A 13,951-nucleotide genomic window follows, 5' to 3' on the forward strand; every position below is an offset into this window, starting at 1 on the left:
ACTAACTTTATTGGGTAATCATTTTACAGTATATGTGTTATATCAAATCATAGTGTTTGTTCGGGCTTCCCTTGTGGTTCAGCTGGTGAAGAATCCGCCTGCAATGCAGGAGAGCTGGATTCGATCCCAGGTCTGGGAAGATCACCTGGAGAAGGGATAGGCTGCCCACTCCAGTATTCTGACCTAGAGAATTCCATCGACTATGTAGTCCATGGGGTTGCAAAGAGTCGGACATGACTGAGCGACTTTCACACACAGTGTTTGTACACCTTGAAGTTACATAATGTTACATGTCAATTATATCTCAGTTAAGCTGGGAAGGAAAAGAATATGTTCTCTGACTATTATGTAACTAAATTAGAAAGAAATAACAGAAAGGCATCTAGATACACCGAAAACTTAGAAATTAAACATGGCACTTCAAAATAACCAATGGGTCAAAAAAGAAATCACAAGGGATATTAGAAAATATTTATAACTCAATGATAGTGAAAGATTATATGTAGCCACATTTGTGAGATGTAGCTAAATCAATGCATTAAAGGAAGGTAATAGCATAAATACTTAAATTAAAATGGAGAATGTTTTAAAAACCAATAACTTCTACTTTAGGAAGCTAGGTAACAACAAGCAAATTATACCAAAAGAAAGTAGAAAACAACAATAACAACGATAAGAGCAGAAATCAATGAAATAGAAAATAGATGGAATAGAAAAAATTATCAAAGCCAGAAGTTCATTATGTGAAAAGATTAATAAAAGGTATAAACCTCTAGCAAGACTGACTAAAATAAAAAGAAAAAATGCAAATTACCAGTATCAGAATTGAAACAATCATTAGAGATTCTAAGAGAATAGTAAGTCAATATCAAGAACAAATTTAGGCCAATAAACTTGACAACTTAGATGAAATGGACAGATTCTTTGAAAAACTCCAGCTATAAAAATGACATAAGATGAAATTTAGAAATCTGAATAGCTTATATCAATTATAGAAATTAAATTATATAAAATGTTTAGAGAGAAAATAGTACCAATCTTCCATAGATTCTTTCAAAAACAGAGGAGGAGAAACATTTTCAAAATTGTTTTATGAGAACAACATAACCCTGATCCCAAAACCTTACAAAGATGTTACAAGAAAGGACAATTAAAAAACAATATCCTTTATAAACATAGATATAAAACCATTATAAATTGAATTCAGCAAATGGAGTTTATCATAAAAATGCAAGATTGGCCTATTCACCATATTATCACAGGAGTACAGACTGAGTGTAATTTACCGTATTGCCAGAGCAAGAGAAAAAAATCATATGGTCATTCCAGAAAACCATTAGAATTCAGCATCCAAACATGATAACAATTCTCAAAAAATTAAAAGAGAAGGGAACTTTCTCAGTCTGATAAAGACATCTACTAAAAATTTTCAACTTAATGGTAAGTAGTAAGTGCTTTCCCAATAAAACAAATGAGTGTATATAACAAAACAGAAGTAGACTCACAGATACAGAAGACAAACTAGTGGATTTAAGTGGAGAGAGGGAAGCAGGGAGGGGCATGATAGGGGTATGAGATTAAGAGATACAAACTACTACATATAAAATCGATAAGCAAGGAGAATATTTTGTATAGCACAGGGAAATGTAACCATTATTTTGTAATAACCTGACATGGAGTATAATCTATAAAAATATTGAATCACTATGCTGTATACTTGAAACTAATATAATACTACAAATCACCTGTATTGAATATCAAAAAATGCTTCCTCCCCAAGATTGGAAACAAATCAAGGATGTTCTCACCATTTCTATTCAATATTGTCCTGGAAGTCTTGGCCAATGCAGTAAGGCAAGAAAAGACATAGAAATCAGAAAGGCTGAAAAGAAAGGAAAATTGTTTTTGTTCAGTATAGTTTGATATTACTTATATGTGGAATGTAAAAACTTAGTGGACTAGTGAATATAACAAAATGAGAAGCAGACTCACAGATACAAAGAACAAACTAGTGTTTACCAGTAGGGAGAGAAGAGAGGGGCAAACTATTGGATATAAAATAAGCTCAAGGATATATTGTACAACATGGGTAATATAGCCAATATTTTATAATAACTGTAGATGGAAAATAACCTTTAAAATTAAATAAAAATTTTTAAAAGAAAATTAGTAGATTTATTATAATGAGGATAATGATCAAAATGCACCCGTACAGTATTTCCCCAAAGAGTGTTCCTATTCTTGATTGCAACAAGGAAAATAAGTTTTGGAATGAGGCCTCTTAACATGTATCTTGTGATGAAGTAGCCTTTTAACTATTCATAGTATTTATTTGAGTTTCAGTTTCTCCAGGGGTGTGTGTGTGTGTTTATAAAACAGGGGCTGTTGACTACTTAAAGAAAATCATCTTTGTTCACATATTATATGAATCTACATAACCTTAAGGAATCTACAAATATCTGCTAGAGCTAATAAGTGGATTTAGCAAAATTAATACACAAAAATCAATTGTATTACTATATACTAGCAGGAAACATTTAGACAGTGAAATTTTTTAAAATTCCATTTATATTAGCAGTTAAATAGACATGAAATAGTTAATAAATTTAATAAGACACTCAAGATCTTTACACTCAAAACTATAAAACATTGCTGAGAGAAATGAAAGAACTAAATAAATTAAAAGATATACTGCATTCATGATTGGAAAACTCATTATTGTTACAATGGCAGTTTCTCCCTAAAACGACTCTTTGTTGTTCTTGTAGTAATGTATATGGAAATGCAAACTAATCTTGAAAAAGTAATCTTGTTACATCTTGAAAAAGAAGAAAGTTGCCCCCCTTAAATTATTTGATTTCAAGATAAATACATAGTAATCAAAACAGCATGGCATTTTAGTAAAGATAGACTATATAGATCAGTGCAACAGACTAGAGGGCCCAGAATAGATCCATGCATGTAAAGTCAATTAATTTTCAACAAAAGGCAAAGGATACAGAAACAGATCAGTGGAATAAAATGGAGGGGCAGAAATACATACACCTATAACTAGTCCTTTAATTTTAGAATAAGACACTAAGGTAATTTAATAGGAAAAAGAGTCTTTTAACATGTGATGCTGGAACAACTGAATAAACATATGGATAAAAGTAAACCTCAACCCCTACCTCATACTAAACACAAAAATTAATTCTATATGGATCATAGAACTAAATTCAAAGCTAAAATATTTAAGCTTGTAAAAGAAAACATAAGAAAGTACTTCTGTGACAATGAGGTAGGCAAAGATTTCTTAATAAAGACACAAAAATTATAACCAAAAAAGGGTAATGAAACTGTACTTCATCAAAAATAAGACTAATGCTCATTGAAAAACAAATAAGAAAATGAAAAGGCAAACTGAAGACCGGGAGAAAATGCTCACAATACACATGTCTGACAAAGGACTCCTACAAGTATGTAGTAAAAGTGGAAAGAACATTTAAATTTATTTATTTTTAATTGAAGGATAATTGCTTTACAATATTGTGTTGATTTCTGTCATACATCAACATGAATCAGCCATAGGTGTACATATTTCCCCTCCCTTTTGAATCTCCCACCTCCCACCCCATCCCAACCCTCTAGGTTGTCACCAGTTTGAGCTCCTTGAGTCATACAGCAAATTTCCACTAGCTATCTATTTTACATATCATAGTTTTTATCTTTCCATGCTTCTTCTTCTTCAGTCGCTCAGTCACATCCGACTCTGCGCCCGCATGGACTACAGCATGCCAGGCTTCCCTGTCTTTCACCATTACCTGGAGTTTGCTCATATTGATGTCCATTGAGTAGGTGATGCCATCCAACCATCTCATTCTCTGTCATCCCCTTCTCCTCTTGCTTTCAACCTTTCCCAGCATCAGGGTCTTTTCCAGTGAGTCGGCTCTTTGCATCAGGTGACCAAAGTACTGGAGCTTCAGCTTCAGCATCAATCATCCAATGAATATTCAGGATTGATTTCCTTTAGGATTGACTGGTTTGATCTCCTTGCTGTCCAGCGGACTCTCAAGAGTCTTCTCCAGCACTGCAGTTCAAAGGCATCAATTCTTTGGTGCTCAGCCTTTTTTATTGTCCAGCTCTCTACTCTGTCCATTTGTCCCACCCTCTAAAATGGAAAGAACTTTTTAAAAAATGAGAAAATACTTAGTAGACACTTCACAAAAGAAACTGTACGAATGACCAGAAAGCAGATGAAAACAGGCTTAGCATCATTTGTCATCAGGAAAATGCAAATTAATACCATAGTCAGACACCATTTCACATCCACTAGAATAGCTAAGAAGCCTGACAACAGAATGTTGGCAAGAACGTGGAACAACTAGAATTCCCTTACATTTCTGTTAGGAATGTAAAATGGCACAGCCACTTTGGAAGTCTGACATTTTCTTATAAAATTAAATATACCTCTACCTTATGACTCAGCAATTCCACTCCTAGTAATTATCCAAGAGAAATGAAAACATTTCCACAAAAACACCTGTACAAGAATGTTTATAGAAGTTTTATTCATAATGGTAAAAAACTGAAAACAATTCAGATATTCAACAAAAATATCAAGCAAGCAACTTCCCTGGTGGTCTACTGGTTAAGAATCCACCTTGCAATGCAGGGGACGCTGGTTCAATCCCTGGTCTAGGAAGAACCCATATGCCGTGGGGCAGCTAAGCCCATGCAGCACAACAACTGAGCCTGCACTCTGGAGCCTGCGAGCCACAACTGCTGAGCCCACATGCAGCAACTACTGAGGCCCACACACCCGAGAGCCCATGATCTGCAACAAGAGAAGCCACTGCAGTGAGAAACCCATACACTGCAACTAGAGAAAGCCCCTGCACAGCAGCAAAGACTCAATGCAGCCAAAAATAAATAAATGTTTTTTTAAAAAATCAAACAAAAAATGAATAAACAAATTATAGCATAGTCTATGGTAATAAGAATCAGAGCAGTGGTTGCCTAAAGGAGGTAGGGATTGTCTGGAGAGAAGGAGAAAGGATACTTCTAGAGTAATGGAAGTGTTCTTTATCTTGATTAGGCTATTAGTTACCTTGATGTATTGGTTAGAAAAGCATATACATTTATCAAAACTCATTGAATTGTACATTTAAGAGAAATTTCCCAGTAGGTAAATTTTACCTCCAAATAAGAAATAAAAAATCTTATATAATTAAATGATTATTTATATAGTCAATACTATAAGTGTGTGTGTATGTGTGTGTAATTTTTTATATTATATAGCTAACCCTTGAGTGCATGTTTTGATATTTTTTCAACAAGCGTCTACTGTGTATCTACTGTTGGTCAGCCATTGTGATAGTTGCTGGGGATGTAAAGGTAAGAGAAAGTAACTGGACTTAAAGAAGGCATAGCTGGAGTAATAAAAATACATGAAAAAAGTGCTAATATAAACTGGGTGCTGTTTATGAGGTGAGTGCAAAGGAGGGAGAAAGTGATTGTGGTTTGGTGGGCTTGGAGAGATGTGACCAAAAAGTGAATAAACTTTTGCAAGGGAAGAAAGGCTTTTTAGGTCAAGAGAATCTCATGAACTAAGGCACAGAGGAATGAGTCTGCATGACGTGTTTGCAGAATTTTAATCAGTCCAATGTGACTACAGTAATGAGAGAGGATATCATGATGGGGGACAGTATACTTAATGATGGGACCAGATTGTACAGGATCATTAAATGCCATACTAAGGAGTTTAGATTTATAGGCAATAAGGGATCACTGTAAGATTTTAGACAAGAGTGACATCAATTCCATGTTTTAAAGAATATATCTGGTGGTTGTAAAGAATTGTTAAAGTTGGGGAGAGATACTAGAGGCAGAATAAACAGAAAGGGATTGTAAGAATCCAATGGTGGTTTATTTTTTTTAGTATTTATTCACTAAAATTTGTGATTAAGCATTTCTAAACATTTGGCTGTTCTTTTCTCTTTTTCTTTAAAATTAACAATAGAAATCCAGAAACTTTTTGGACCACCACAGGAATGTTTCCCCAAGAGTTCATTATATGTTTTCACAAACATGTGAGGATTGAAAAGCTTGTAATCCAGAGTTACTTTGGTAAGCATGATATTTTCATTTCATTTCATTAATTTTCATCTTTCAGTTTTTCCATAGGCAGAATGCACATACGTAAACTTTTGGCAAAACACTTGATTGTTTTTACAGCATGGAATCCAGTTTTATTGCTGGGGTTGATGGGTGGAGAGTATGGGTTAACTGTCTTGAGCACAGTTAACTTCTCTGAAACTGCAAATTTGAAACCCTTCCAAAGCACATAATAATTTCCATGCAATTTACTATGTGAAAGCCTTTGGCAAAAGATCCTATGATGAATTTAAGAAGCCAACTTGCCAGAACACTAGGTTTCTTCACATCTTTATTCCAGATTCTTTTGGCTAGGGGTTCTCTGTCAAATTCTTTCTGAAAATCGGACAACCCTGATTATTTGCATTTGGTAACTTTGATTCTTTTATTAATGTGGCCATTTTCTGAGGGATTTAGGAAGAGTATCTTCCACTAGAACATCATCCTAATCCTGTTTTATGTTTGTTTAAGGACAAAGTATATCAGACAAAATCATGGTAGGGAACAGGATACATCCCAGGTGGCTCAAATGAAGAAACATTATGGATGGGACCACTTACAGAATTATGGCCTGGGTTAAGGGAACAAGCTAGGGATGGTAAGACACCCAGAACTGGTTATAGCAGTAAGCCATTACCTCCCTGGGCCAAAGGAAGGAAATAGTATTTGCTGGAGCCCAAGGAGAACTGGAGCCTATACATAAGGGCCTGCCCAATAGGAGCTGTAACCAGGGAGGAGCATAACCACTGCCAAAGACAGAACACTGAAGCAGGAAGGGAATAGAGAAAACACAACCTGATCTCAGTTCCCTACTGCCCTTCAGTTTCCTCCCAGTCCCTGCAGTTGGCCAAATCCAACCAGTAGGCAGTGGGAAAGTAAATCCAGGAGGTTCAGTCCCCAGGGATCCTCCCTCAGGGTGGAGAACAGAGAAGAAGAATGTATTTGGAGTGAAGGGAACTGGTTTAGGGGTAAAGGAGAAAAATCAGTGCAGAAGGAAGATGACTGCATTCTTTTCTTCTCTCCATTAATTGTGAAGGCTCTGGAGTTGGACCTAAAGTTTGAATTCTAGTTCTGGTATTTACTAGCTCTGTATCACTGAACATTTTGCTTGACTTCTCTAAGTTGTCTGATTTATTTAAGCCTGTTTTCTCACCAGTAAAGCAGGTTAATAATACCTTTCTCCTAAGGTTGAAGTCAAGAGTGAATGAATATGTCTGACTTATAGTAGTTTCTGCGTAAAGTTTTATGATCAAGACCACTAATAGTATTATTTACCAGTGTACCAAAAAAAAAATAAACAAAAACAAACCAGATGGTCAAAAAGGCTCTGTTAGCTTTGTGTTATAGGCTTGCAAACACTTGTAGGGTAACAGTTACCCAGACTGTACTTTACCGTAGGGATTTATGGAAAAACGGTGAGTGATTTTCAGAACATGATGTTCCTGATCCCAGTCCTTTGTGCATTCCCACTAATGCCTGCCAGTCTTAGACAGAGGGAAAAAGAAATCAAGGGACAGCAACATAGAATTAAGTAGATAATTTAGATAATTAACACTTTATTTTCGTTTATTTACAATGTCAGTGCGGACCTTGAGGATTGAAAAGAGTACTTCTAAAGAGCCAGTTGATTTTGAGCAGTGGATTGAAAGAGGTATGTGCTTGTTTCACCAGCATTATTTTGATCATGAGCAGGTAGAGAATTGTGCTTTAGTCTATATTTCCAACTGGGCTTCATTTTGGGGAAGAAAGATGGCCTGAATGATTCTTATGACGTATTTAGATAAACCTAGAAAAATTCAAATTTGAGTACCAAGATGCTTCTTCACTTCCTGTTTATGTAATGGTTAACTTGTTACTTAATTTTTCTGAGTTTCAGAATCCTTACCTGAAAAATAGAGATGATATCACCATTTAAAGTTTTTGTGAACACAGTGTCTGGCATATGGTAGACAAGCAATAAATATTAGTTTTTAATCTTTCTTTCCTTCCTGATTAATGGTATTATTTAAATATTATTGGCAGAATTGGTGGCCTCCCATAAAAGACAGCATGTTGCCTTTATGTGTCTATCTCTATTCCTTCCCAAAATACCATGAAAATAATAATAAAGGAGTAAAATGAGTCATAAACCTACAAGGGCAAAAAATAAAAATGAACAGAGAACCAGGAATTCAAAACAGATATGAGAGGTCAATATATATTATGGAAGAAGGGAAGCAGTTGGAGGAGTAGTAACTTCTGTAGCAGAATTGAGTAGATTATAGTTTAAGTACCTGACAAGGAAGTTTTTCCAATAGAATCCCAGAAACTTGAAGGCAAAGGTACCATGGAAAGTTTGAATGAGGCATGGACAAGAAAAGTGATTGGTGGAACATCTATTTACAAAGTGTAAAAGACTTTAGGTACCGTCCTCCCACAAACTACCCCCAAGAGGTGACTAGGAACTTTGAATGCTGAGTCTTAGGACTCAGGGAGACCAGTCATAGTAAAGAGAATGAGTGAGACATCGAGTGGAAAACAGGAGATTGAAGTGGAAGCCTATATAATGAATAGTGGGAACTCTAGCCTCCTTCCTGTGGTCTGCTCAGTGACCAGAAATATAGCCCCAGCCAGAAGATTGGAGGATTCATCTTTGGAGAAACTGAATGGTCCCAAAAGATCTGTGGATACAGAGAAAGGCTAGTTCATTCGTGGTCACCCTATGGAAATCTGGTAGTCAGTGAGTCTGGCTCATGTACTGTTTTCCAGTGATCTATTCATAAGTAGCAAAAGATAGCCCCAAGTCACCAGACATATGGTAAAGACCTAAATATAATCAGGCCTTTAGCTGTAACTCCATCCGTAGGAAAAGAGGGTAGAAAACAAATGAAATCACAAGGAGGCAATATGAGAAAATGTGGGATGTTTTATGATACAACTGACTTGGTCTCTTCAGTAAGTCAATGGTATGGGGGGAAAATGTGTGTGTGGGAGACAAAGAAGTTCAAGATTAAAAGAGGCTTAATTCTGATTTGAATAAACCAACCATAAAAAGACATTTAGAGGGACAATGGGGTTAGAGGGACAATGGGGACCTTTGATGGGGTAGGAAATAGCAACCCACTCCAGTATTCTTGCTTGGAAAATTCCATGGGCAGAGGAGCCTGGCAGGCTACAGTCCATGGGGTTGCAAAGTATCGGAAACAACTGAGTGACTGAGCAGGCACACATGGGGACCTTTGAATATATACTGGGTATATGATATTAAAGCATTTTTAAAATGTCGTATGATAGTAGCATTGCAGTTACACAAGAAAATATTCTTCTTTAGAGATGGATAATCAAATATTTAAAGGTGAAATATCATGATGTCTCAGACTTTCTTTAAAATACCTAAACAAAAAAAATTAGATAAATCAAGTATGGTGAAATGTTAATTGTAAATTCAAGAGAATGGTATATAAGAGTGATATCCTGTCTTTTTTATGTATGTTTGAGAGTTTTCAATTTTTCATAATTAAAAAGAAAACTAAGCAAATGAAAGAAGTTACTAATTTCTAGTGGAGGAGGAGTTGTATAAGAAAGAAAATGTGTCATAATTTATTACTTATTTCAGCAGTAAATAACATATAGACAATAGTGTAACCATCAAGTATTGATTTCAAAATTGAGAGGATGGCAGGAAGGAAAATTTGTAGGAAGAGGAGGAAGAGAATACTGGTCCAAGAGACATAAATTTTCACCTACTATAATATAAAGTCAGTAAAAAATGGATAAATCAAGAAAAGGAGCATGAAACATATTATAATTCCAGGAAAAATAACTTAAACAGTTGAAAACATTTACCTCTGGGGAGCAGGATTGGAGGAAAAGGGGTCAAGCAGGGGATTACTATTTTGCATTACCTCAGAGAAAGGTTAGGAAACAGAAAGAAAGTCATCCATAATTTTACTTCCCAGAGACTTCCCTTTTTGTGCTGCCTGCCTTTTAAAATTATGTACACTATTTTGATATTGGGGCTTCCCTGGTGGCTCAGCTGGTAAAGAATCCGCTGGCAATGCAGGAGATCTGCGTTCAATCCCTGGGTTGGGAAGATCCCCTGGAGAAGGGAAAAGCTACCCACTCTGGTATTCTGGCCTGGAAGAATTCCATGGACTTAATAGTCCATGGGGTTTCAAAGAGTCGGACACAACTGAGCAACTTTCGCTTTTCACATTTTGATGTAAGTAAAATTAATTTCTAAATACTGTCAATATTATTTTTTAAGTTGTGAATTTCTTTTTTTAAAACTTTTTATTTTTTATTGGGGTATAGCTGGTTAACAATGTTGTGATAGTTTCAAGTGAACAGGAAAGGGGGTCAGCTATGCATACACATGCATCCATTCTCCCCCAAACTGCCCTCCCATCCAGGCTGCCACATAACAATACTGTGAATATTATTATATCAATGAAATATTTCATGTTTCCAAAAGAATGTTTGATATGATTAACTCATGACCAAATAAGTTAATCTGTCCTAAAATTACACTAATAAAAGGTTTTCTGAAGCTGGGTACCAGAAAAGATCGATTCATGGGTGGCATAACTCAGCATCATAGTGAAACTTCATTGTGAGAAACTGAGCCCTAATCAGAACCCATGAGAATGGTGAGACAGCTTTCAGGCCTGCAGTACCTGTTAGTAACTTGATCCTTAAAAAGGACTTTCATATTTTATTAATTCTTCACTTGATATTCCTTTACTATAATTTATATTTACTTTTATTTATACTCACAGATATTTTATAGCTCATAAATAGTTTAGCTTTTATATCTTTTTATCAAATATCTCTATTTTTATGTTGGATTTCATATACCAAAACACTGGTATACCTGGTCTAACTACAATTTTATCATATATCACGTTTTGCTAAAAATAAATTTCAATATATCCTGATGCAGTTTGAGCCCTACCTCAATTCTATTAAATTTGTGTTTTAGATCTAGGACATACAGAGGGGCAGCTTCAAAATGAAGAAATTTTGGTAAGTAAATATACTTTGAAGATACATACATTATCTTTAGCCAGCACAATGTATTTAAATTTTAAACCTATCTCCATAGTCGTAAAATTACTAAATACCCTCATAATATTGTAGGTTCTATGTCTAACCAACCAATAGAGGCAGTTATTCTCAGTAATATTATGATCTAAACATAGCTTTCATAAGTTAGGCTCTTTTCTGTCATAGACAGGATGACAGCCAAGCTAAAACAGAATTCACTTATTTTTGTTTTATTTTGTTTGTTCATTATTTTGAAGTATTTATTTGCTTTCCTTTTTTCATTTGATTCTGTAGTCCTTATGGAATAGGAATCAAAACAGGTCGAGATGCCAAAATTGGATGTTAATTTAAGCATGAAGGGACAGGGAGATTCAGATAAGGGAACTGGAGTATAGGATCAGCAACAAATAAGCCAAAGAGAGATGAGGTGAAAAGGGAACCAGCATTTTCTGACAGCATTCCACTGGGCTTTGCTTGTCAAGTGAAATGAATGGCCGCTGATGGGGAAGCTGCTGCCTCATCACGAGTTCCTCTGTCCCTAGCTTGTCAGGCCCTGGTTTTAGACAAACACAGTGAAACAACTGAGAATGTTTTTAAGGTGGTAGTGCTTATTAAGATTTCTCTAAATAAGGGTTAAAGACGTACCTTGTCCATTAAGTTTCACTCTTCACAATTTACTGGCAGCTGCTATGAAATCAGTGTTTCAAAATATTTTGTAGTTTTTGAAGCCTATTAATTATCTTCTCTACCACCCAGTTGTGCCCACTGACTGGGAAGGCTGCGCATGCGTGTTAAGTCACTCCAGTCAGGTCCAGCTCTGTGCAACCCTATGGACTGTAGACCCCGCCAGGCTCCGCGGTCCATGGGAATTCTCTAGGCAAGAAGACTAGAGTGGGTTGCTGTGCCCTCCTCCAGGGGATCTTCCCAACCCAGGGATCAAACCCGTGTCTCTTACGTCTGCTTGCATGGCACTCAGGTTCTTTACCACTAGCACCAGCTGGGAAGCCCAAGGAGGCCAGTATGGAACAGAAAAATGATTAATTAGATTGAATTTTATCTTCCTGTTTTTCTCCATATTGTTTAATTGATTATGGTGAGTAAGCCTCTGCTAAGGATTTTGTTTCAGGAGTCATTGTGTGTCAAGGAGGGTGGCAGCATCATAGAACTTTTGGAGAAGAGTAAGGGGGAATGGAGCCTTCCCTGGGGGCTCAGTGGTCAAGAATGTACCTGCAATACAGGAAAGGCAAATTCGATCCCTGGGTGAGGAAGATCCCCTGGAGAAGGAAATGGCAACCCACTGCAGTATTCTTGCCTGGGAAATCCCATGGAGGAGCCTGGTGGGCTATAGTCCATGGGGGTCAAAAAAAGAGTTGGACATGACTTAGCAACTAAACAACAAGGGAGAATGGAAGGCAGTAAATCATCCATAGTTTTAGCACCTGTCACAATAGCCTTTGCCATACTTATTTTCTTCTAATTGTTAACCAAATGTATTACATAGTTACAATAGTGTACATAAAAAAACTTTGTATTTTTTTTAATTTAATGTTATATCAAATGCTTCATAATTATGATTTAAAAATTAAATGTATTCAGATAGAAGTTAACTGATTTCCTTTTTTCCTCACTCTGTCGTTATAACTACTACTACAGAGGACATCTTATGCCTGTTCCTGCTATCATGGTGTTCACTTTTTTAGTTATTTTCTATAATTAAATTTCAAGAAATGGAAATACTGGGTCCGTGGGTATAGACACATTTATAGCTTCTTACATATATTGCCAGATTGCTTTTCAGAGAAAATATATAAATGTAAAAGTATAATAATGTTTTAGGGTAGTGAATTCTGAGGCATCATCCAACAAATGAAATCTTTTATCATGAAAAATACTTTAGAAAAATACTTTAAAAATTAATCAGAATTGTACAGTGCAGTTTTTAGCTCCACCTGCATTCTTCCTCAAACCAAGGCTGATGTTTGGCTGTTACATGTCACAGCAGCCATATTGTTATATGTGGCTGGCTTCTCTTCTGAACATTGTATCTTATAAATCATTATATACTTAGAATATTATTCTTGTATCAAACCCTTTCATCTGCTAACTGCTTGTTTAGCAGTTAACTAGAATTGCTAAATCACCTGTGTTTATTTTTTCCCTTACAGGCACGTGATGGCCATGTCACTTACTTGAGATTCATTATTGTATCAGCCTTTGATCATTTTGCATCTGTGCATAGCATTTCTGCAGAGGGAATAGCAGTCTCAGATCTTTCTTAGTAATTATAATATACCCATGCACTATTTTTTAACAGTATATTTATTTAAACATGAAGTTGTCATTATTAAAGGAATTTGTATCAATCTGTTTCAGTTTTATTTTTCACTTCAACATTTTGTAGGAATTTGGTTCATCAGACAGCAGTGATGGCCAACATGTAGGTCATAAGAGAGCTTTTGCAAAAAAAAAAAAAGCTTTTGTTTCAGTATACAGCTTAACCAAGTACGTAACTAGACATGAAAACAACTGGTACTACATTGTGACTCCACAGCATCTAACATGGTACCCTTCAGATATCAGTGCATTAACTGTAAAATTTATTGATTGATGCAAAGGGCTAAATGAAAAATATGGACTTTAAACAACATACAAGTTCAAAAAAGAGAAAATATTTATGGGAACATTTCCTTGAGGTCATGGAATTTGAGTTGGACCCTGTGGGACAAATCATTTTATTTTTTTCTTTTAATTTTATTTTGTCTTGATTTGAAGATTTCAGAGAAGAGTTAAG

The 13,951-nt window shown here is 35.7% G+C and overlaps 1 protein-coding gene across 6 annotated transcripts in view; it reads left to right on the forward strand.

Moving 5' to 3' along the window:
* IFT25 (intraflagellar transport 25) overlaps nucleotides 1-13,523 on the forward strand; it is a 30,937-nt gene extending 17,414 nt beyond the window's left edge. For all 6 annotated transcript variants that reach the window (XM_081485203.1, XM_081485207.1, XM_081485206.1 and 3 more), the window contains exons 4-7: nucleotides 6,002-6,108; nucleotides 7,718-7,786; nucleotides 11,096-11,139; nucleotides 13,326-13,523. In XM_081485203.1, the coding sequence (XP_081341329.1) occupies nucleotides 6,002-6,108; nucleotides 7,718-7,786; nucleotides 11,096-11,139; nucleotides 13,326-13,439 (334 nt within the window). In that variant the 3' untranslated portion in view covers nucleotides 13,440-13,523. The remainder of the gene's footprint in view (nucleotides 1-6,001; nucleotides 6,109-7,717; nucleotides 7,787-11,095; nucleotides 11,140-13,325) is intronic.
* The last annotated feature ends 428 nt before the right edge of the window (nucleotides 13,524-13,951 follow it).

Source organism: Giraffa tippelskirchi, chromosome 5 (assembly GCF_054371585.1).
Source record: "Giraffa tippelskirchi isolate mGirTip1 chromosome 5, T2T-mGirTip1v1.2.pri, whole genome shotgun sequence".
Taxonomy (NCBI): Eukaryota; Metazoa; Chordata; class Mammalia; order Artiodactyla; family Giraffidae; genus Giraffa; species Giraffa tippelskirchi.